The sequence below is a fragment of the Strix uralensis genome, chromosome 9 (genome assembly GCF_047716275.1).
Source record: "Strix uralensis isolate ZFMK-TIS-50842 chromosome 9, bStrUra1, whole genome shotgun sequence".
Taxonomy (NCBI): Eukaryota; Metazoa; Chordata; class Aves; order Strigiformes; family Strigidae; genus Strix; species Strix uralensis.
Genome location: NC_133980.1, coordinates 14,875,263 through 14,899,137, shown reverse-complemented (window position 1 = coordinate 14,899,137; position 23,875 = coordinate 14,875,263). Strand labels below are relative to the sequence as shown.

At 59.0% G+C, this 23,875-nt stretch overlaps 2 protein-coding genes across 4 annotated transcripts; both read left to right on the top strand.

Moving 5' to 3' along the window:
- The first annotated feature begins 2,537 nt into the window (after positions 1–2,537).
- LRRC15 (leucine rich repeat containing 15) lies at positions 2,538–8,061 on the top strand. Its single transcript, XM_074877480.1, has 2 exons — positions 2,538–3,048; positions 4,749–8,061. The coding sequence occupies exon 2, from the start codon at positions 4,754–4,756 to the stop codon at positions 6,476–6,478; it is 1,725 nt and encodes a 574-aa protein (XP_074733581.1). The 5' UTR covers positions 2,538–3,048; positions 4,749–4,753; the 3' UTR covers positions 6,479–8,061.
- A 753-nt stretch (positions 8,062–8,814) lies between these two features.
- Positions 8,815–19,088, top strand: LOC141946986 (uncharacterized). Of its 3 annotated transcripts, XM_074877472.1 has the most exons (3): positions 8,815–9,229; positions 13,976–14,127; positions 15,664–19,088. In XM_074877472.1, the coding sequence occupies exon 3, from the start codon at positions 15,668–15,670 to the stop codon at positions 18,446–18,448; it is 2,781 nt and encodes a 926-aa protein (XP_074733573.1). In that variant the 5' UTR covers positions 8,815–9,229; positions 13,976–14,127; positions 15,664–15,667; the 3' UTR covers positions 18,449–19,088. The 3 variants fall into 3 exon arrangements, with proteins under 3 accessions (XP_074733573.1, XP_074733574.1, XP_074733575.1); XM_074877473.1 differs by lacking the exon at positions 13,976–14,127; XM_074877474.1 differs by lacking the exons at positions 13,976–14,127; positions 15,664–19,088 and adding an exon at positions 10,128–11,977 and having other exon boundaries at positions 9,023–9,229.
- The last annotated feature ends 4,787 nt before the right edge of the window (positions 19,089–23,875 follow it).

Here is a 23,875-nt window from a genome sequence, read left to right as displayed (position 1 = left end):
GCTGGGGGCTCTCGGGTGCAAGGGCACCTCCAGCCTGGGCTGTGGCTGTCACAGTGGCTGGGCTGCGGGGCAGCACCATGCGCTTTGGCTTTTCCCCGCACTGTGACATTCAGCCACTGCTTTTGGTGAGGGATCAGAAAACTGTGCTTGTGCAGAGGAGGAGGTCTGGGGGCTCTGGGAGAAGGAGCTGCCACCCAGCCCAGCCGTGACCACAGGTTTCACTGCCAGCCCTATCTCATGGGGACACAGGGTCTGGCAGATGCCCACCCTTGGGCTCCATCATCCCCTTAGAGGTGTAGGGACACGGCAGTGACTCTGTGCCATCCCAAGCTTGGTCTGAAAGGTTCAGCCTTTCTCTGGCCGGTGCGGCTGGAGGTGGGGAAGGTTCCCAGAGCACTGCTGGACCCTGGGGCTTTCCTGTGGTGCGAGGCTTGCTCCACACCATCCAGCACCATGTGAGCTCCCAGTTATGCAGAGCATCCTCCCTCTGCAAAACGCTTACCTCACCCTCACTCACACCACATGCTGTCTTGGGGAACTGCTTCTCCCCTCCAGATGTGCAGAGCGTGTCCCTGCTGCTGTCTCAAGCTCTCACACCCTCTGCTTCTCTCCCTTGTGCGTAGCCTGGGGCAAGCTCCTGTGCGCTCACCTCCGGGAGTGGCTCCCTCTCTGCTGCGGGTGCGGTGCACAGGCTTGAGTTGTTACTCAGCCTTACTTTATTTTTAGGGATGTCTTGAAAACAGATTCATTCTTCCAAGCCAGGAGCAGGAGCCAAGTTCCCTAGGCCTGGGCAGAGGCAGCTGGGTTTTTGACAGGGCTGTTATCTGAGCTCCTCTGAAACTTTGGGCACTCTGCATGGCTGTAAGGGCCATAACCTGACCACCCCCCCTTCCTGGAGGCAGGGTGTTTGAGGGTACCAACCACTTCATCCCTGTCCCCCCCTGGGGCACCACTGCTTGGAAGCAGCTGAGTCTGACATTCCTCTGTGGACTGGGCTTCTGGTGGTGGTTTTTCGGAAGTGCTGGGGTTTAATTTCTGTGTTGCCTTGCTGAAAAGCTGTGTGCTTCTGGGATGAGTCAGAGCAGGCCGGAGCCCAGCAGTGCTGGTGCTGGCGTCAGTGTCGGGCAGACAGAGCTGGCGATAAGAGTGAGATAAGGCCATGAGAGCCCTGCTTTCCTGCAAGGGCTGCAGGCAGTGGGCAGCATCCAAGCCCACTGCCTGACCTCCAGCTGCACTGCTGTCAAGGAAGCGGGGAGGTTATTTTGGGAACCACAGCGCTGGGAAAATCTGCTGTGTCAATAGAGCGTGAGCTAAAGCACTTGTGGGTGGTGGTTTCAAAATGCCCCTTCTCCATGCCCAAATGCCTGAGCTTTGTCCCAGGAGCAGGCAGGGAGGGTGGCTGGGGGTAGCCCCAGCCTCATTGCTCGGTCCCTGGCTGGGGAGGGGTTCGTGGCCATCCAACATGTCCCACAGCAGCCAGGCCCCCCATACAATCTGACATACCGGCAGTGGTTGCGTCCGGCTGAGGTCCCACTCCCTACCCTCTTCCCACGATCCCTGTCACCTTCCTCTGAGTCTGGCTGGAAGTTCCCTTCTCCATCCCTGCAGTTTGATGTCTGGTCCCCTCTTTGAACAGGGTCCCTGTCCCCAGCACTTTCCTGTGCTCTCCCATCCCTCATGGCACGGCAGGACACACTGCAGTGTGGGGATGGAGCAGCCTTCCTCCCGCCTCTCCGGCAGCAGTCCCGTGTTGTTCCCATCTTGAGCAGCTCGTTAGTGCTGGCTGGGACCTGAGCAGGGGCTGCTGCGGCTGGCGGAAACATGGGTGGGCTGAGATGGAATTAGACATGGTCAGGAAAATACCAGCTGCCCCGTGGTTAACAGAGGGTTGCTCCAGCTCCGGGAAGCCCAAAGGGGCCATGCACGCTGGCTCGCCTCAGCTGCTTCCTCCTGAATATCCCTTCCCGGCAGCTGCTGGACTGGGGCTGCCCAGGAAAGGTCGGGGGGGACCTGGGCTGGGCGGTGGGGACCAGGGGAAACCCCGTGCACCCATGTGGGCTGGAGGGGGTATGGGAAGGGTGGTAGCAGGTCCCCTGAACAAGTGGGTGAGACGGACTTGTACCCTGCTACCCAGACACTGCTGGGTGCTGGGCTCCATCACCCGTGTATCGGGGCTGCTGAGGATGAAGAGCAGTGTACGGGCTGCGGCACAGCCACGGCAGCCCCTGGGAGATGGCAGTGTGTGCTGTTTTGGGGCTGCAAGGCTGCCTGCAACCAGAGATGAGGGGGTTTCTCAGCACTGGCAGGCACGGCAGTGCTGGTGGGAGGCACTCTGGCTTGCTGAGGGCTCTCTGAAACAGCCTGGCCTCCAGCTGACACTAGTCATGCCTCTGACCGCTGCTTGGTGCCCACTCCTGGCCTGGGCTGGGTGAGGTGCCTGTGGGGCAGAGCTTGTGGGTTCCTGGCTCATTTGCATCTGTGGCTGGGGGCAGTGAACCAGAGCTGTGGCCCTGGGCAGGGTCAGCGTGCTGGGGGGCTGCCGGAGGTCCTGGTGCTTGCAGAAGCTGTAGCCAGGGAGGCAAGTGCTGTGCATGTGCCGAGGCGATGCTGTGGAGCAGCCTGGGTGTGAACGTGTGCCAGTGAAGGGCAGAACTGTGCCCAGGGACCTGGCTTTGCCTCTCCTGCCCCCATGGGCCTGGTCACCCAGTCGTGTCCCACCAGGAGCCAGGGGGGCTGAGCTGCCATCTGGGTGCTGGCTGACACGAGCAGCATGTTCACGGGGCCGTCTGCTTGTCTTCAAACAAGAGCACTGGGGTTCAGGAGAGGGAAACCCAAAACTTCATCCTTGAGACTATTGCTGTGTTTGCCGAGGAAATAGGAGTTGGAAGCAGCTCTGCTCCAGCGCTTTCCCTAACCCCGACGCTGCCCCTGTGCTGATTCATTGATTTGGACGGGTTATATACTGGGAGGGGAAGCATGAACCACACTCGGCTCTCTTGCCAGCACAGAGCTGTGCTTGCTCGGCGCTCGTGGCTGCAGGACACTCGGGTGAGTCTCTTCTCCTCTACCAGCCCTGTGAGCGGCCCCGGGCCCAGGGAACTCCCTGGGCAGCTCTGAGGGGTGGTGGTGGCGTGGTGGTGGGATCTGCACGTTCAGCATCTTTTGATTTGATGGAGATGTTTGTCTTGCAAGGGTTGTCCAAAAAGGTGAGACCACTCAGGCACTGTGGGAGCTGAAATAGTTACATAGGCAACGTATCTGAAATAATAACCAATAGAGAAAATTAAGGGGGGCAAAGTAACATTTAGGGGGGCTGAGGTTAGGAGCAGTGGGATATTGCGTGGCTGAGCAGTAGGGAATATTCAGCCCCTTGGTCTGTAAGCTTTTTGTCCCTAGAAGAAAAGAGGAGATAAATTGTTTTCAGCTGTCTTTCCTGAAGGGCGCTCCAGCGTGGATGCTCTCTGAGCTGCCTTACCAGGGAGTGACATGAGCTGGGCTTTTGATGTGCAGAGTGTTTGGGGAAGTTTATAAATGGCTCGCTATAAACGAAGCTGTTCTTGGATGCAAATTGTTTCCATATGGGAAACATAAACTGTGCTGGCTTGTGGATGGTTCCTCCCTCCCCGCCGGAGAGCCAGCGTGTGAGCATGTTCCCTGGAGGGAGCCCGGGGCGGGGGGCAGGGGCTGTGTCCCAGCACCCCAGGGTGCTGTGCCAGCCGAGGCACCGTCCCCACACCCCTGTGCTGCTGAACTTGTCTGGCTGAGCCGTGCTTAGGGCCAGGGGAGCTGTGGGTTTTCTCCCTCCCTTGTGCTACTCAAAGCTGTTAGCGGGGGGCTGCTCCATGCCAGCTTGGCACAAGGCTACTGCTTTAATCTAGGGAGGGAGGAAGCTCCCAGGCCAGAAGAGGGAGGAGAGGGTGTCCACGGTGACCATGCTTGTGGGGTGATGGAGGACCCCACTGTAAAGCCCTTGGTCCCCCAAGGGTCCAGGGTTCCCTGGGCACTACTCCTGGGACCAGCCTGCATACAAGTGCCCACACTGGGCACCCTGCTCTCACAGCCCAAATCAGTCAGGGCTGAGACCTTCTGTTGGGCATGGGCTGCAGGCAGGGCCACCCCTGTACCCAGCCTGGGCTGGGGAGCTGGCAGAGGGTCCCATTGTCCCAAGCTTCTGCAGGGTTGGAGTGAAAGCATGCCTGGGCAGCGGGTGCCTGCACTGCTCTTGGCTCTGCCACAGGAGCTCAGAGCTGCTTGCTGCCAGGCAGAGCCAGGAGGGTGCTCGGGGGTGCTGGGGGCAGCACCTTTCTTCCTGCCCCCACAAGCACCCTCTCGGCTGCGGGTGCTGCAGACTGGCTCTGCTGAAGGTCTCGGCTGCCTGCTGGTGCCAGGAGGCCAGTGCCACTGATAGCAGCTCGCCACGCTTGCTGCAAAACAGGAAACCGCGCTCCTGGCTGCTGGAGGAGCCAAGCAAGGGGGACGCCAGGGATGCCACTAATAGCTGTGGTATGGCAGCCAGGCGCCGTGGCCCCGGCCCTGTCCCACTCTGTACTCCTGCCTGGGCTATGCCCAGCCCTGCCTGCTCCTAGCCTTCCTCACCCGTCCTCCTCTGCCTCACTGCCATGCTGAGGGCAGGATGGCCACGGCCTCAGTGGCCTTTTCCTGGGCAAAAGCATCACCCATCCCTGGCAGTGGCCCTGGGAGATGGGAAATCGCAGGGACTGAGCTGCCCTCCTTTGTTTTTGCTGCAGGCCCAATGGAGCAGGGAGGCTGGCAGTGGTGGCTGCTGCTGCTGGTGGGCATCCAGCTGGCCAGTGGCCAGTGCCCGGAGCAGTGCCAGTGTGTTCGCACAGCCCAGGTAGAGTGCTCCGGCACCGGCATCACCACGGTCCCCAGCCCCATCCCTGCAAATGCCATGACCCTCCAGATCATCAACACGCGCATCACCGAGCTGGGTGACGCGTCCTTTGGCAACGCCTCCCTCCTGATCGGGCTGCGCATTGAGAAGAACAACCTGTCGCGCATCAGCCCTGGGGCCTTCCAGCACCTGCCCGACCTGCGCTACCTCAGTCTGGCCAGCAACAAGCTGCAGGAGCTCCCTGTGCAGGTCTTTGAGCCCCTGGGCAAGCTGGAGTCTCTACTCCTCTCCAGCAACCAGATCCTCCAGGTTGAGCCTTCCCACTTCGACCACCTGAGCAACCTGAAGGAGCTGCAGCTGCACGGAAACAACCTGCAGGAGCTGAAGGAGGGGGTGTTCAACCAGCTTACCAGCCTCACCAAGCTCAACCTGGCCAGGAACAACATCGAGCGCCTGCCGCCCAGGGCCTTCGAGCGGCTGGCGCGGCTGCAGGTGCTGCGGCTCTATGAGAACCGGCTTCGGCAGATCCCAGCAGGCGCCTTCGATGGGCTGCCGGAGCTGCAGGAGCTGGGGCTGCACCAGAACCAGCTGGAGATACTGTCCCCGGAGCTCTTCGTGCACAACGGGAACCTGCAGAAGCTCTACCTGTCCAACAACCTCCTCACCGCCCTGCCGAGCGGTGTCTTCTTGCCCCTGCAAGCCCTTGCCAAGATCACCCTGCATGTCAACCGCCTGCGGGACATCTCCCCCGGCGCCTTCGGGCCCATGCCCGACCTGCGGGAGCTGTGGCTCTATGAGAATGAGCTTTCCACCCTTCCCACCGCTGTTTTCAGCAACCTCACCCAGCTGCAGCTCCTGGTCCTCAGCAAGAACCGGCTGCGCTCAGTGGCACCAGGGGCTTTCCGGGGCTTGGGGGAGCTGCTGGAGCTGTCCCTGCACTCCAACGCCCTGCGCCGCCTGGATGCCCGGGCACTGGAGGGGCTGCCCAAGCTGCAGAACATCTCCCTGCACCACAACCAGCTGCAGGCGCTGCCACGGGGCCTCTTCGGGTCCACTCCAGGGCTGCGGCACCTGCAGCTGCACTCCAATGCCCTGGAGTACCTGCCCGCCGGCATCTTCTCCCCCCTGGCCACCCTGCGAGAGGTGAAGCTGCACAACAATTCCTGGCGCTGTGACGAGGGTATCCTGCCCTTGCGGGGCTGGCTGGAGGACAACCCCCACAAGGTGGGCGACACTCCCCCGATCTGTGCCCAGCCCCCTGCCCTGCGGGGCACCCCCATCACTGGGCTGCCGCGGGACCAGCTCCTTGACCCCCGGCTCCCCACTGCCTCCCCCCATCCCAGCACCCTGCTCCCCGCTCACCCCTCTGAGGTGGCTTTGCCGGAGGGTGCCTGGACGGAGCCCCCCATGGGGTTGCCGGTCTCCCCACGGGAGGAGGAGGAGGTGAAGGAAGAGGAGAGGGGGCGGTGGGGGCTGACGCGCATGCAGAGCGGGGTGGTGGTGGCGGTCATCGTGCTGGTCTGTGTGGCCCTGCTTGCTGCTCTGGTGGCGCTGGTGGTCTATGGCTGTAGGAAGAAGAGCCATGTTGTGCTCATGAGGATGAAGGCACCCAATGAAGCCTGAGCACCCTGCAGACCCTGGGGGGAGCAGTGCTGGTGGGGCATCCCCTCCCTATGGGGCCAAGGGGTATGACAGTGGCTCTTCATCAGCTGCCCTTGCTGACTGGGATGGGCCAGCACCACCCCAGGTGCTGCGAGTCCCCCTGTCCTGCTCTGCTTTGTCCTGTCCCTGCTCTGCAGCAGGGCATCCCCTCCGGGTGACCTCCCATGTCTACCCTCTGTCCCCAGCCCCTCCTGCCTCCAGTGCAGCCTCTGTGCTCATTCCCTGCCCAGGGGCCAGTAGCTGGGGTGCAGGGTGCTGGGCAGGGCCCTTCAAGGAGGGAGCCACAGCCTGGCCATGATGGTGCTTACTCCAAACCACAGGACTTCCCCATCCTTCACCTTGCATTGTCCTCTCCAGGGCTGCCTGCCCTCGCACTGCCTGCTGTCCAGCCCCTCTTTCCCATCTTCCCCTTGCCACCGCCATGCCTTCAGCCTCTGGCCCTGCCTGGACAGGCAGGCACTAGCCGTCACGCAAGGCCAGGAGCTGAGTGAGCGCCTTCGCCCCCAGCAGAGCTATAGGTCCTTGTGCTGCTTTGTAGCTCTCCTGCGTCCGGGCAGGGATCCCCGCGGGACTGGGCTGCCAGGGCTGCTAGGGTGGCACACCCTGAGTGACTTGGCCGCGTCCAAGCTGCCCTCCCTGCCTTCAGGCAGGGCAGGCCAGAGCACAGCCAGCATCTTCCTCTGCTCCAAGCAGCCTCCTGCTCCCCACGCCCTCGTGCATCTCCTGCCAGGACAGCCGCGGGGCAGCGTGCTGGTGTCTGGGTGCAGCGGCAGCCCCCTGAGCCCTCGCTGCATGTTGGTGCTAACCCTCCTGTGGCTGTGCCTGCAGTGCCCTGCCCCAACCCCGCGGGTGGCTGGGGGGCTTGTACCAGCCCCCACTGTGGGGGAATTATAGGGATGGGATGATGGGTGTGAAATGTCTGCCAGGGCTGGGAGAGGTTCCTGTGCTTGTGCCCAAGGGCTGCTCCTGCTGCAACCCATCCCTGGTCCTCGTTGCCTCAATACCCTCGTGCATGCTTCACCAGCTAGTGAGCAGCCTGTTCCGCCTGGCAAAGCTTCTTCCTCTTCCTCTTCCTCCCTCCAGTGTCCTCTGTACATGCCCAGTCCTGCTGCCTGCTCACAGACCTCAGGCAGTGGGGATGCTGGCAGCACACAGTAGGGGGGTCAGCAAGCACCGGCTGCTCTGCAATTTGCAGGTGGGTGCCGTGGCACCCCCCTGCAGCCCCTGCATCCAGTGGCCACCCTGCCTCCTCCAGCTGTGGCATGGCCACGGAGGGGTCCAGCTCACCTCTGCATGCGGTACGGTGGTGCCAGGCTGCCTGGGGATCACTGCCACTGGATGAGGGTCACACCTGGTGTGCACCCCATAGTGCTGGCTGCTCACAGCACCCCAGGAGCCAGTGCTGGCACAAGCAGCCCTACGCTCATGCACATGATGGGATGCTTCTCTGGGCTGAGACCTGCACAGTGGTGGGAGACATGGAACTGCGCCGCGGGGCTGTTGGGTGCTGCTCTGTGACCTCTCCATTAAAATGCAGTTGTCCACCCCCAGTGCCAAGAGCTGTTTATTCTTTCCTCAGTGGTGAGCAGCCAGGGAACGACCCAGCAGGGACAGGAGCTGCAATTGATTTCCACTCTGGAGAGATTTTATTTGTGTTGAGGAAAAGCCCATACAGGCTGGTGGGGCTGGGAGAGGGTTAGTGGGCTGTGGTCACAGAGCCTGTGCTGGTCGCTGGGCTCCAACCTGGGGTGAAGGAGCAAGGAAGGCTCAGCCATCCAACAGCAGTGGGATGGCTTTTGGAGAGTGAGCTGAGACCTCAGCAAGCTCCTCGATGGAGACACAGACTGCCTCTTGCACAATCCACTCCCTGGGGCAGGGCCTCCAGGGTTAACCCAGCACCACCCCGGGGTGGTTGGGAGCTCTCTTGGCTCCCTTCAGAGCTGCCTGCCTCTGGCTTGTGCCAACTGAGTTTCTCTGTGCATCACAGTCTGCTCCATCAGTCTGGCTGAGTGCACTTAAGTTTCCCTTCCCCCGCCCCTGGCTGCCAGCACCCCAGCCCATTCCAACACAGGCAAGGCAGCCCTTAAGGTGGTATATGCTGCTCCCCCAGGAAGGCTGCAAGCTCCCAGGGAGTCCTGGTGGTCCACGGGTCCCTCTGGCCAACCCACCACTGGCTGGGTGCAGATCACAGGCTGCAAAATACCTGGTGTATTTCAACAAGATGGTCCCAGGGTGGTCCCTTCCCCATGGCATTGCTTTGCCTTGCTAAGCTGTGCCTGGTCCCCTCTCTTGTGCAGGAGATGTCTGCTAGCACCATTTCCCAGTGAGATTTAATAAAGTCCAGGGGATCTCTTGGGGGATGGCTGGAAACAAATGTGCTGAGCTTGTTGTGAGAAATGTGACAGCAGCGCCCTGCCACTGTCTCCAGGCCAGTGGACATCCGGGGCTGGGACCTCGCTTCCCTGCCAGGATGCTTGCTGGCAGCTGCCTCTGGCCTCACCTCCAGTCCCTCTGGGGCCGGGTTATTTTTTGAAGCACTCCAAGGACACGGTTTGTTGTTGCTGATAAGCAGCAAGGGGCAGCTCCGCCCCAGCAGGAACAGCTCGTCAGCCAGCTTCCCATCCGCCCCAGAAAATATTGTCCCATCTTGGCGAGCAGCGTCCCTGCAAACCTGCCGCAGGTTTGGTGGCAGTCTCCGCGATGCCACACTCGGTAAGTGGTGGCTATGCTCCTCGGGTAGTCTGGGGGGCCTGCGATGGGTGGGAGCTACTGTTGGCTCTGGTGAAAACAAGTGAGATGGTGGAAAGGGAAAGCCAAGCCTAACACTGCGCTTGAGTGCCGGTGTAAGTCCAGGATAGCCCCAATTGTGTGGGGGGTGTCTTCAGGTGCATGTTGCTGTGGGGTGGGCAGCATCCCCCATCATGTGGCAACACTGGCATGTATCCCAAGTAGGGAGGGACTGGCAGAGGTTTGGAGGCCACTGCCTCAAAAAGTGCCTCCTGTGGGCTGGGAACAGGCATTTGGTCAAGCTGAATACCTCTCGGGCAGGTTTGATGCTGCTCTGGTTGCTTGAAGAGAAAGAAGTACTTGATGGGCAATTAGAAATGCAACTGTTGGAGCCCACTTCTTTTGTCACTGAGCACAGAGCAGCCCTGCAGCTCTGTCCCCATCACCCAGTGTGTGTAGCCCATCCCCATGCTTCACATGCTTCCCCACCCCAGAGCCCAGCTTTGTGCCCGTGGAGACATCCTGCGAGGCCACAAGTTCCCCCAAGACCCCCGTGGGACCACGTGGGTCCTACCTTGGCTGCTGCTCTGCAGGACATGGGGACCTTTGTTGTCACAGGGTGGTCTGGGGTGGGGCTGGGGTGCAGGGGAAGAGCCCCGATGCACCACATGAGCCAGGCAGGGAGACATCTGGGAGGGAAGCACTCCCCATTCTTGCAAGGGGTGGTGTGGGCAACTGGAGCTGGAGGGATGCCCGTGCAGTGCCCCAGAGGTTGCTCCCATTGCACTTCTGGCTGCAGGAGCTGCACCCCCAGCAGCACCCACCTGTGGGTGCAGATTTCTGCCTCGCTGAGGCAGGGGATGAGCCTTGGCTCCTTTTCCAGTGCAGGCTGGTGGTCTATGCACTGCTGGGGCTGGGGTCCCTGCTGGTGGGGGGGCTGCCCCTGCCCTGCCCTCCCACCTGCCAGTGCTATGACACCTCCAAAGTCTTCTGCTCGGAGGAGAGGATGCGGGAGATCCCGACAGGCCTGCCAGGGAATGTCACCCAGCTCTTCTTCGTGGAGACGGCCCTGAGCAGCATCCGCAGAGGAGCCCTGGGCTCCAGCACCACCCTCACCAAGCTGGTCTTCCTCAACAACAACATCCAAGAGCTGGAGGCTGGCGCCTTTCGGGAGCTGCCCAGCCTCGCTGAGCTGGAGGTGTCGGGCAACCCCTTGGCAGCAGTCAGCCCAGAGGTGCTGGTGGGGCTGCCCAGCCTCATCAAGCTCTCCCTGGGTGCCAATGCCATCCACTCCCTGCAGCCAGGGCTCTTCACCACCACCTACCATCTGCAGGACCTGCGCTTGCCAGGGAACAAGATTGAGGCGCTTCCTCCCAACATCTTCCACCCTCTTCAGCGCCTCCAGACCCTGGACCTCTCACAGAACCTCCTGACTGAGCTGCCGGCCGGGCTGCTGGCTCCCCTTGCTGCCCTCCACCTCCTCAAGCTCAGTGACAATCTGCTGGCACAGGTGTGCCCCGGTGCTTTCAAGGCTCTGGGCCGGCTGGCCGAGCTCCACTTGGATGGTAACCGGCTGGAGGAGCTGCCGTCCGGCGCCTTTGCCGGACTGGGGGGGCTGCGGCGGCTGCAGCTGCAGCACAATGCCCTGGTCAGCCTGGCCCCTGACATCTTCACCAGTCTCCCCAACCTCACTGTTCTCAGCCTGGAGGGTAACCGCCTGGCCACCCTGCCTGCTGCCCTCTTCACCAGCACCCCTCACCTGCTCTACCTCTCGCTGGCTCGCAACCAGCTGGAGATGCTGCCCCAGCAGCTCTTCTCCAATCTGTCGGCGCTGCAGACCCTGGTGCTCTCGCACAACGCCATGGGCTACCTCCCCGCTGGGGTTTTCCAGGGGCTGGCGGGGCTGGTGACGCTGCAGCTGAGCCACAACAACTTCTCCAGCCTGCCGGCTGGGCTGCTGGCCGGGCTGCCCCTCCTCACCACCCTGGCGCTGGTCCACAACCGCCTGGCCCGCCTGCCCCCAGGGCTCTTTGATGCCAATGAGGAGCTGGCGCATGTGTTGCTGGCCAACAACCCCTGGGCCTGCGACTGCGGCCTTGCCTATCTCCTGGGCTGGCTCCAGACCTTTGCTGAGCCCCTCATCCATGCACAAGCCTCCTGTGCCAGCCCGGCTGCTCTCCAGGGACGGTCCCTGCTGGAGGTCCCCCAGGGGCAGCTGGAGTGCCCGGGAGCTCCTGGTGTTCCCCCAGAGGAGGGCTGGGATGGGGAGCCGGGGGAGAATGCTCCGGGACAGTGCACCTACAGCAACGCTGAGGGCACTGTAAGCATGGCCTGTGATGCCATGAGCTGCCAGCAGCTCAGCCTTCGCTTCCCTCCTCCTACTCCTCCCGGGCAGGCATTGGGGCCAGGGTTGGTGTACCAGGATGCCTGGGTGCTGCGCTCCCGCTGTGGCACACTGCAGGTCAGCGTCCTTGTCAGAGCACAGAACGAGGATGAGACCACATCACCAGGTCCCCCCGCTGTGCCCTAGAGCTCGGGCAGGCACCTGCTTCTGCTCTGCTCTTGCATTGGCACCCTCTGGACCTGTCCGGGAAACAGCACCCCGTCTCTTCACTACCCCTACCACAGTCATCAGCCAACACCAAGCTCTTCACAAGAGCTGGCCTGGTGGTATTTATCCTTCCAGCTATGCGTTTCCTGTGTATTTCAAAGATAATTAAACTGTATGTATTATTTCTGTGCAACCAGTTCCCATGGCAGAGAGAGGAAACTGTTCCCCTGCCTCTGCCCGTGTATCTGGGGGAAGCGGCGAGGGTCACTGTGGTCCGATGGGGACTGGGCTGGGGCTGTGCCGGAGTGGCACGGTTGCAGGTGCCTGGCGGTGGGGAGGTGCTGCTCTCTGGCGTGCTCAGCTCTGCCTGCTGCAGCTCTCCAGCCCCACCTGCCCCGCTTCCCTCAGCAGTGCAGAGACCCAGCTGCAGCCTGGCGCTAACCCCAGGGCACGGGTTTGCTGTGGGGTGTCCAAGGGTGGGCGAGCGCTGCCGACTGCCCAGCGAGGGACACAGGCTGTGGGGCTACAGGGTGGGCTCCAGCCCAGGACTGTGCACCAGCAGGTCCCCCACCCACCCTGGCAGGGCTTGGCCTGCAGCCCCTCAATCTGCTCCAGAGAGGCTCAGGGACCCATGGAGATGGGGCACAAAGTCCCAGCAGCACTGTCCGCCCAGGGGATGGCAGGTAAAGTGGGTGGTCCCCTAAAAGAGCACGTGTGTGTGCATGCACATGTGTGTGTGTGTTCATGGGTACGTGCATGTGTGCGTGTGTGCAAGGCGCACACCCAGCAGGCTGACGCCAGGAGTTGCGGTGTGGTGTTCCTGCACCATCTCCCAGATGCTGGGACCTGGAATCTCCTGGGCCAGGCAAAGCTGGGAGAGCCCTGCCTGCACCTGGCCAGCCTCTAAGCGAGCCTTCCCGCAGTGACAGGGGAGCTGGGCTCCTCGCTTTTGATGCTGGGCTGGGTGTCTCTGCCAGCGCCTTCCCGCTGCTGCCCAGCCGGGAGCAGAGCAGAGTCTTCATGTCGTGTTAGACTGACCTGCCCCGGCAGTGGGCGATGATCCCAGCCGTGCTCTGGACTGCTGGCCCCATGCTCCCGGAAGGCAGGTGGGCAATGCTGCACCCCCAGACACGGTCCTGCTCAGCCACCCTGGACAGGGGACTGCCACCGTGCTGCAGCCATCTCCCAGGTGACTCTGGTGTGGCCACCTCCAAGTCTGGACCAGGGATGCTGTGGCTGGCTGCAGCTCCCCAAACACTGGCACAGCTGCCACACCACAGCCTGGGTGTCACTCCTGCTGCAAGCTCTGTCCCCTCATGCACGCTGGTTCCTGCCACCCTCCAGCCTCTGGAGCAGCCTGGGACCAAGCGGGGACCTGGATGCATATGGCATTGACAGTGAAAAGGGGTAAGGCTGCTGAAAATGTGCAGTAGTTTGAGTGTTTTTAAATTTGCCAAGAAAGGTATAATGAAGCCCGGCAAGCACAAGCTGAGCCTTATTAAGAGCAGGGAAAAATCGGAGAAGAAATATTTAAATGCAATTAGTGCAATTATCCATTGGGAAGTGATGGATGCCTTGTCACTTTTAAGTCTTTGCATCAAACAGGGTGTTTCTTCCCACAAGATGCCCTGCACCAGCCAGGAGCCCTGGATGTCATTGCGGGAGGGTCTTTGGCTTGTGCCAGGGTGGAGGGGAGCACAACGCTCAGCCCCAGCCCTACGGCTGGTGAGGTGTGGAGCTGTAGGGCTGAACCCAGAACTCAGGTGTCAGTCTGTGTCTGGCCACAGACATTAACCCTGTTATAAGCTTAAACAAATGGCTTCAGAGCAGCACCTTTAGCTACATAAGCCAATTCCTGAGGAAGGAAACAGCCAGATATTTTTAATAGGAAAAGCTTTAAATAGGAAAACTCATTTCTGTTGTGTTGATGGGGGTGGTGTCTGTGAAGCTGGTGGCTTACACTTGGTGGAGATATGAGACTGCAGAGACCGTCAGCTACAAAACAGGCTGTCCTGGAGATCTTCAGGTTTCCCTGGATGTGACTAGTCAAGTGGCACGAGCCGATAACGCTTGGGGAGTACGTGTCTGCATCCTCTCCGAGAGGTTTCTGCAACGGCCTCCCACACTGGGGGCACAGCTTCGCTGCCTGCTCCCCGGCTGTGCCTTATCTCCCCACGCAGACCTCTGCCCTGACCCCATGCAAAACCAAGCCTTGTGCCTGTGCCGTGGATAAAGAGCTGGCCAGGTGATGGAACCCCCTGTCTGGTGGCCTCACTCCTCACACGGCACGGCTCATTCTGGCGGCTGGACTCGTTCCCAAGTGCTCGGCCAAGTAAGTGATGCAAAACACTTTTTTTGCTATTTAAAATGTGCCGGGAAGGGCGGCTCTGGGGGACTGTTGATTGTTTCCTTGCAGCAAGGAGCAGGAGAGGCTGCAGTGCCATGAGCTGGGGCTGTCCCTTCGTGTCCCTGAGCTGCTGGAGGGTGGGACAAGCAAGGGACCACACTGAGGTCCAGCACAGCCAGAGTGAGGGAGGGTTTTAAAAGAGCTTTGCAGTTCAGAACTGTTTATTTTCATCCGAACGCACTCAGCCCAGCCATTCCCACCTGCGCATTTAACCCATTGAGCTGTCCCTGCAGCTGAAGTGAAGCAGGCACTTTTGCACCCACACCCCCGGCTCCTGCACCCGAGTCTCCCTGGGTGAGGATGGGCAGAGATCAGCAGCAGCTTCTGCCCTGGGGAACCCTGTGGGGCAGCTGGCACATACCTCCCATCAGTTTCTCTTCAAACCCAGTGGCTTTCAACCTCCTGTATTTGCTGACCTCTCGACATTTTTCAAAAAAATAACTTTCATAGCAAATTTACCCTCCAGCATAAGTTTTTTCACATGGTCAGCTTTGATAGACACCCAAGAAGCAACCCACAGCCCTTTCCGCTGCTCCCACCCAGGGCTGTGAATCACAAGCTGGAAACTATGGTCCCAGTACAATGCTCACAGCTGTTAAAGCCCAGCTCATGTGTTAGCTGACTGTTTCCAAATCACTCAATGGAAGTGGTGGGCTTTACATGGCTACTGGTGGGTGTACATCAGTGACTTCACTTTCTAACTGCAGGTCAGAGCCCTATATGTTAGGTATTAAAGAGTTTATCTGTGGAAATGTCATAGTCCTTTAATGAACCTTGCTCTAAAGCTTGGTTTCTGTTCACAAGTTAACCATTTCTATCTAACAGAGGTGCCTAACCAAGGCCAAAATATGATGCCATTAGCAAGAATCCTGACAAGGAGATGCTTAGAAGCCATGTTTTAAATGTTTTAAATCACCCCCCTGAACTGAAATAGCAAGTTCATCCAGCACAGTGTGGAAATTCTCAGTAAACAAGGTCATCTGGTCTTGGCTGGCTCCTGGAACCTTTGCTGATCCCTCATTAGCAAGCGCAGGGCTGACTGCTTCTGTTGTTGCATGAATGGGCTGTTGCCCTGCTGAGTAACTGGACCCACTGGGGCAGTGCTAATGGGCAGCAGCACTTTGCCTTCTTCACCCAGACAGAGGCTGAGCCCAAATGTGGGAGAAGAAGGGCCAGAGAACAGACTCTCCAGCCCTCGTCCCTCCTGGAGTGTCTCCCAGTGCCGAGCCATGAGCTGGCTCACTCCCCATTCTTCTCCATCCCTCAGTACCAATGGCAGTGAACTCTTGTAAATGCAGCGTACATGGGCTTGTATGGTCTCTCTCTTTCTCATAAAATGAGTCATGATATGTGAATAGAAGAGTCCTGAGAGCTGAACAACAGTGTGCTACCACAGTTCATGAGCTATGGACAGAGATTTTTTTTGTTCTTCATAACTGATTTTTGAAACCTTTTTTTCAGGACGATGTACCATCATTTCCTTTTCCTTTTCTTCCTCTCCTTCCATCCCCATAAATGCCAAGATCAAATCCCGGGTGAAGATCCATATGAAATGCCCAAATACTACCAGGAGGTCTACAGAGGGACAAAAAATGATGTCAAAGAGATCCCAAAGATTGCAAAGCCCTTCATTTCTGAGATGATCTTTGTACAAACCAGCATCACTGCTATAAGGAAAGGTGCCTTCACGTACATGCCCAACCTGATCAAGATTTTGTTTATTGGCAACAAGATCAAGACAGTTGAACCTGGAGCCTTTGATAATTTGGGCAAGCTGAGGGACTTGGACATCTCTGGTGCCTTGTTAGAAGAACTAGCTGTGGGCACTTTCCAAAACCTCCCAAGCTTGCAGAGGCTGGAGCTGAGAGACAGCCACCTCAGACACATCCCCAAAGGTCTGTTCGATGGGCTGGAAAATTTGGGAAAGCTCTCCCTGCACATCAATGCAATCCCTTCTCTTCCAGAAGGCGTTTTTGATTCTCTTGTCAATCTAACATTTCTGGACCTGTCTAGAAACAGGATCACAACTCTTCCTGGGGATGCCTTTAGCAAACTCCGCCAGCTGCAAGTCCTCCGGCTGTATGAGAATGAGTTGCAGGACCTCCCAGAGGGGCTGCTAGACAGTCAGCAGGGGCTGCTGGAGCTCAGTCTCCAGAGGAACCGGCTCAGGGAACTGCCACCCATGCTCCTGAGGAGCCTGCCTCACCTGGAGACACTCCTTTTGGACAACAACCTCATCAAGCTTCTCCCACCTCAGGGCTTTTTTGGCTTAAACAAACTGAAGCTGCTGACTCTGGGTTCAAACCACATTACGGAGCTCTCCTGCTGCCTTTTTGACGTCATGCCACACCTGCGGGAACTGGATCTGGGCAGGAACAGTTTGGCTACACTTCCAGATGGCATCTTTGCCAACCTCACATCTCTTGGCAAACTCATCTTGTCTCACAACCAGCTAGCAGCCCTGCCAAGAGGAGCCTTCACTGGGCTCAGCAAGCTCTTGGACCTCCAACTGGACACAAATCAGCTCTCTGCTCTGGATGATGAGGTGTTTGCTTCTCTCCCAGATCTGAAAACCCTCAACCTTCGGAAGAACCAGCTGGTGAGTGTCCCGCGAGGGCTCCTGGACCCCCTGAAGAAGCTCAGTTCAGTGTATCTGAGTGGGAACCCATGGAGATGTGACTGCAACCTCTGCTACCTGCACAGCTGGATCCTGGGCAACAGGGAGAAAGTCAAATTGCCCACCCAAGTGTCATGCAAGAGTCCACCCCACCTGTCAGGGCAAGCAGTGACATCACTGAGGGATGACCAGTTAATTTGCCCAGCTACTCTGCCTCTTTCAGTTTCTTTTACCCCATCTCTGCCATTCACCTCCACATCATCACAAGGGTTGTCAACCTTGCTGTCACCTGGAGCCTTGCCCACTGCAGCACCAACCACACTGTCATTGGCAGCCTTTCCCATCATGGCACTTCCAACCATGCTGTCACTTGTGGCCACCTCTGCCACATTGCCAACCATGCCAAAGGAGGCCTTCTTCACCACTCCATCACCAGCCATGCCATCTAAGGCCTTCATTACCACCCCATCATCAGCTGTGCTGCCGAAGGTCTTCATCACCACCCCATCATCAACTGTGCTGCCCAAGTCCTCCATCACCACCCCATCATCAACCATGATGCCAAAGGCATCCATCACCACTCCATCATCAGCTGTGCTGCTGAAGGCCTCCATCAACACACCATCAACAACTGTGCTGCCAAAAGCCTCCACTGCCATCCCATCATCAACCAATGTGCCCAAGCCCTCCATCACCACACCGTCATCAACCATGATGCCAAAAGCCTCCATCACCACCCCATCATCAGCTGTGCTGCTGAAGGCCTCCATCACAACCCCACCACCAACTGTGCTGCCTGAGGCCTCCATCAACACACCATCACCAAATGTGCTGCCAAAGGCCTCCATTGCCACCCCATCATCAGCTGTGCTGCCCAAGGCTTCTATCACCACCCCGTTGCCAGCTGTGCCACAGGAGGCCTTCAGCCTGTGTCCAGCTGCAGCCTTCATAAGCCTACAGCCTCCTGGGGCCACCAGCCCAGACCCTGCACTGTCCACTTTAGCTTCTGCCACTACACTGGTGCCAACCAGCCCACTGGCAGCCAGCACCAGAGAAGTTCCTCCTGCTCTTCTGGTGCCCACAGAGAGGCCAGCCACCATCCCACGGGGGACACCCAGCATCTCCTTTGTCTCAGCCCCCCCCAAGGCACTCTGGCCACCCCCCAGGGCTGCTGTGCCAGGCATGGTCCCACTGGCCTCACACTCCCCATCCCACCATGCTCCCATGCCAGACAGGGAGCAGGACCATGCCACCACATGGGGTTTGTCCACAGTTGGTGCCCAGCCTGCTCCCAGCCCTGCAAGCACCATCCTGCTCCCGACACCTCCCGTCCCCCCACTGCCAGACCATACGAGCCCCTGGTCGGTTCCCCCACTCCTGGCCCCCAGCAGTCATCGTGCCTGGGGCTTTGCCCTGCGGTCCAGCCCGTGGCAGTGCCGGGTGTCCCTGGCCCTGGGCCTGGCTGCGCTGGCGCTGCAGGCAGGCTGCATGCTGCTGTGGGGGAGGCTCGCCCTTCTCCTTCACCGAGCCACCCGCCGCCGGGGCAGCCCCGTGCCACCGGTGAGGCCGCTGACCCTCCAAGCCCTGGCTGCCCCCGGGCCCCCTGAGCAAGCCCAGGCACTGCTGTGAGCTTCACTACATGACCTGGGCAATGCCCATCGTCCTCCTTTGGGGTCTGAAGCTGTGCTGGCCACGGGGTGCCTATGTCCTGGGGTACGGACCGTCCCCCCGGGGTGGGTGTCCCAGCACCCAGGCTGTTTTGGGGTGCCTCCGAGCTGACCCCTGGAGGTGTTGTGAGCCTGGGGAAACTATGCGCAGTGTCACTGCCTGACGGGCCCTTCTGCCAAGCGACACTAGATGGCATCCCGACACAGGCAGTGGCTGCCACCGCCTGGCCAGGGCCACCGGGAGCAGAGAGGGCGGCCAGTGGCCCTGGAGGCACCGCACCGAAATGCTGGAGACCCCTCACCCGGCCAGCCGGGGACCTCGCTGGACCTCGGGCACGGCCCGCTCTTGCTTGCAGGGTCTGGCCGGGGCTTCTGTCTGCATCTCCTCCCCATCCCTGGCAGGTACCTACCTGCAGGGTGCAAGCAGTCCTTGGGGAATGACATCCCAAGGCTTCCCGCCCTGTGCCCCGGCTTCTTTGGCGCGTCGTGTTATGGGATGTGTCAGTGCCCATACGTCCATCACAAGACTCTGACCTCTTCCCCTCTCCCTGACCCTTTCCTCCTCACTGATATTAAAGTCTCCCCCGCACCTCTGCTGTGCACTGAAGGGCTGGCGAGAGTAGTATTTTCATCCCAGGGCCATTCTCCCTGTGACTGGTGTGGGGGATTCCTGTTGCTTGCTGGAGCGTGGGGTCCCCAGCCACTGCCGGCCCTCAGGGACCAGAAGAGTCATGTCTGAGCATGGCCAGCCATGTGGTTCTCATAACATAACTTCACCTGATGCTGAGCCCATCTGCAGGCTGGGCACTGGCTCTTCGGAAGCTTGGGAGAAAGGGGCTAACTTGCCTTATAACTGAAGGGTTGATGTGCACCTTCACCTCTGCAGTCCTGGGATGCTGACAGGACCAGGAAAGTGCCACACTTAAACAAAAGTGGCTGTTTCTGAGGGATTTCTGCCATTGCAGGAAGTGCTGAAACTTTCACCAGAAAACTTTAGCCCAGGAGATTTTTGAGCCAATGAACACAGGGGTTGTTCCTTGGTTTGAGTCTCTGGGTACTTCAGTTTGCTCTAAGCTCAGTGTTGACTTCGCCCTGTGCAGGCAAGCTGCTCTCAAATTTGATCACCCTGGTTACTACAGGGTCATAGGTGTCTGTCTTCAACTCCTTGCTTTTGCTGCCAGCACCTGCTCCATCCTGCCCTGCCTTTGGGTGCGCTTCCCCAGGTGTGGGGCATAGGGCTGCCTGGCTTTGGGGGGTCTCAGGGGGAGAACCCCTGAAAATCAGTAGTCCAGATGTGTACTGGGCAAAGAGCCTTGGGGAAGCAGCTCAGATCTCCTGGCCAAGGACCCCTGAGCAGCCCCTGCCTGGTGCAAGACCAAGGGAGCGGAAAGGGGCTTCATATCAGGGTATGTGCCTGCAGCTATGCGTTAGGGACCTGGATATATGTCTTTGCTAAGAGCCTGTGCAGTGTTACAGGCCCTTCGGCTGCTCCTTGAAGTCCTGCTGACGGCTGTGAAATACGGGAGGCGAGTGTGGGGCAGCACATCTGGGCGGGATGGAGCGAGCGGCTCCAGGGCCAGGGCTGGCACGACAGGTAATGAGACACAGATGAGGGGGAGGGAGTGTTTTTCCTGGCAGTCCAGATGGGCTCAACTTAATACTTGATTTAGAGGGTTTGAAAGTGGGGCCTGGCTGCTGGGGAACAGAACCTGAGCACTTCCCGAGGCGGTGAGGGGGGGGGTCTCCACTGGCTTTTCAGATATTTAATGGCCCAGCGCAGTCTAAACAGGGAAGTACTTCGGGGTGAGATTAGCACAACATAATCACATCTTAAAAGGTCTTCAGAGACACAAGGCACGTCCGCTCTCATATTAATTACTTGTTATTAATAAAGCTGGGGTCAGGCTAGAGGTGTTCGCTCTGGAGCATGCTGATTCCCTCTGCAGAGCAGTGGTGTATCTGAAAGCAGCACAAAGCCCTGCAGCCTCCACCTGTGCCCATCCCACTCCGGAAACCGAATGGCCGACATTCCTACAGCAGCCTTTAAAACTAATTTGCCCCATAATACCCCAAAAGGACCACGTCTTTCTAAGTGCCCGGAACACCTCTGAGTGCTGTAAAATAATAATAGCCAGGGTGTTCTCAGCACGGGAATTTCCTGCTATGATTGATTTCTAATTTGCAATGAAAATACAGCCGCCCGTGTTCCCGGGGCCAGACTGGTGCAGCTGGCTCGCAGGCAGGAGCCAGCTCCCTCCATCACTGTGGGGCCAATCCCTGGAGGGCTACAGGTATGCTGGGCTGGGAGGAATTAGCAGCCATTCCTGTTTGCCCCTGCTCACTCTGGTGTCCCCCAGAAGGGAAGGAGCTGAGAAGCGGGTGGGATGCAGGATGTCCTGGGGGTGATGTGCCTGGACAGCCTCAGGGGGAAAAAACGCTTGGGTTTCCTGATCACTGAGCAAGAGCAGCCAGAGAGCATGTGGGAATGGGGCAGAGCACAGGAGGATCTGCACTGGGGAGACCAGTGTACAGGTTTGCCGCTTTGGAGCTGCACCTCGCTGCGATGCCAAGGAGAGGCTTTCCTTCCAGCAGAGAGGTATGTGGCCGGGGCAGATGCCCAGGGAGTGCACAGCCCCCAGCACACCCTCCCCCCTCTGCTGCGGGCAGTCCAGGCAGCTCTTTGCAGGACAGCCATTGCACTGAGTAATGCTTGATGATTTTTTAATCCTTGAATTCCTCTGGTTTCTCTGAACTCAGGTAGGATTTTAGTATCCACAGTACCCTGTTGCAAGGAGTGTCCAGGACTGGCCATGCACCGAATGAAGCATCACCCCTCCTTGCTCTCCCCTCGCTCACCACTCCTTGCATGGGATGACCCTGGTTCTTGCTTTGGAAAAAAAGGATGAGCATCCCTGTGTGGCATCTGCAGGCTGCTTGTGACACTGTAAACCTCTTCCCAGTTGCTGCGACTGCCTGAGGTCCTCATAGTTAGCCTCAGGTGACAACCAGTTAGAAGCAGAGACGAGACACTGCGTGCATGTCCTTGAGTGTCGCTGGGACCAAGTGCTCTCCAGCACATCCTGGGAGTCCCACAGCCACCACTGGCTCTCTTCCTGCCCTGTGCAGATGAGACGTGGTCCCCACAGCCCTGTCACTTGTGCTGCAGTACCGACCTGTAACCCCTCTGGCTGTCAGCCCTGCTGGGAGGCCCCTGTGCTGTGGGTGCAGTGGCCTGTCCCTGCCACCTGCCTCAGGTCCCCTTCCTGCCCCTGAGGCACCCCAAGGGCAGGAAGGGGCCTCACGAATGACAGCCCTTTCTTGTGGCTGGCAGGAAGGGGGACAATGAACACCTGCATGGGGGGTTTGTACAATAATGCAGGCGGGGAGCAAACCTGGGCCTCCAGCGGGCAAGTCCCACTGCTGGCTTGCTGCTGGGAACCTGCCCCAGCCCGCAGCCGCGCTGCCGTGGCTTCCTCCGCAGGCGTCCGCCTCATGTGCTGGTCCTAAACATGTGCTGTAGCTGTGCCGGGAGCAGCGTCTCACCAGCTGCTGGTGTGGTTTGAGCCCCCACACATCTCTTGTGACTGCCTTCCCCAGTGCGGTGGGGGGCTGGGGGCTGGCTGGTCTGTGTGCTGTGGGCAGCGGAAGAAGGGGCTGGTTTGGGACCAGGTCCCATAGGAGCAGGGATGTGCTGGCAGTGCCACCTGGAGGGGTGGGACAGGTGACATGGGACCTGCAGTGTGAGGACCCCAGCTGGGGTAGCTCCCTGGCAAAGGCAGCTGCGGCTCCTGGGATCAGCCTAAGAACCAGCTGGGCAGGTGTGTCCAGCACCCATCCATTCCCTATTGCACTCAGCAGAGATGACTGTGGGCTGGCAGGCATTTCTCAGCATTGCTGCTGTGCCCTCTCAATGCTGATGATGGTTTTGAACACCAACACCACTCCTCCGTGTGTCCTCTGGACAGTCTGTCTCTCCCTCCCCATCCTTCACCTGCAGCATCCCTCCCCCTGCCCGCTCACAGCACCTGTCCAGCCATTTCAGGCTGCTCCTTGCCGAGAAGCCCTGGGAGATGCACAGGGCAGGAGCTGAACTGGCACGTTCATTCACCTGCTTTGGCCTTGGCATCTCTCAGCTCTCCTGCAACAGGGCTGCAGCCATGTCCCACCAGGGCTGGTGCCTGACCCCCCCAGGGCAGCTGGGGCAGCAAGAGGACACCCAGGCATGGGGGACAGAGCTCAAGGGGGTACAGGACTGGCACCCCCGGTGTTCCCATCCTTGGTCCTCCTGCTTCATGCCTTGTGCTGCTCATGGTTTTATCCAGGATTTGGGCAGGGCATGAGAGCAAGGGCAAGGAAAACCAGCGGGCGCATCCTCCCTTGGGCAGCAGGAGAGCCCAGAGGGGAGGAAGTCGCCTGTTTGTTTAAGGTGCAAACAAGTGCTGTTAATCTGCTGCCTGTTTGTATTTCTTTAGAGCCCCCGAGTGACGGGGGAGGGGGGGGGGGAGCGGGGGGGGGGTGGGGAGTGGAGATGGGGTCTCCCCTTTGTGCAGGGGCAAGGTCAAGCTATTGGAAGTGGAGGTGAGAAAACACAGAGGGGCAGCTGGAACCTGCTTTGGGAGGGAAAGATTTTTTTCGGCTATTTATGATAATTAGTGGGAAACGTTCCTCAAGCGTTTCAGATGATTCTGTAATGAAGTTGGGCCGAATGTTCCCGCTTTGTTCCCCTGGAACCATTAAAAATCCCCCTTCTTTGGCTGCCTTAATGCAATGCTGAAAAGGCACAATGGCATAAAAGTGGCTCTGGGCAGGGCGGCACGCCTCCTGCCCCGCCAGATAGAGCCCTTCAGAGCCCAGATTTTCTGGGTTATAAACCTCAGTGCTTGCAATGTTCATGTGAAGGCTGATACGGATCCTGCACCAGGGCTCCTTCACATCCTTGATGCTGGTCGGTGCATGTGAGTGCCAGCCAGCCAGCACCCGCAAGCCTGCAGCATGCTCAGGGGAAACAACGGCCGACACAAACACACCGGAGTGAGAAAGGGCAAGCACAGCCAGGGATGCCGTTGCTTTGCTTTTATAGAAAATCTGCTTTCAGACTGTGGTTGTGCTGGGAGTTTGCTGGGGTGAAATGCTGAGCTGAGAGGGGACTGATCCCTGCGCAGGAGGAAATGGGGAGTCCAGTCCCAGGGAAAGTGCTTCTGAGTCAGTGCAGTTCTGGGCCAGATCCTGCCCTTCCACGAGAGCCAGGCAGTCCCCCAGGCACCAGCGCAGAGCAAGGCACGTGAAATCCAGCTGTGATGCTCTGTCTGGATCACTAGCAGGCTGCAAGAGCTGGCTCATTCTCCTCTTGCTTTTAGCAGTGTAAGACTTCTCTGGCATAAGTGATGAA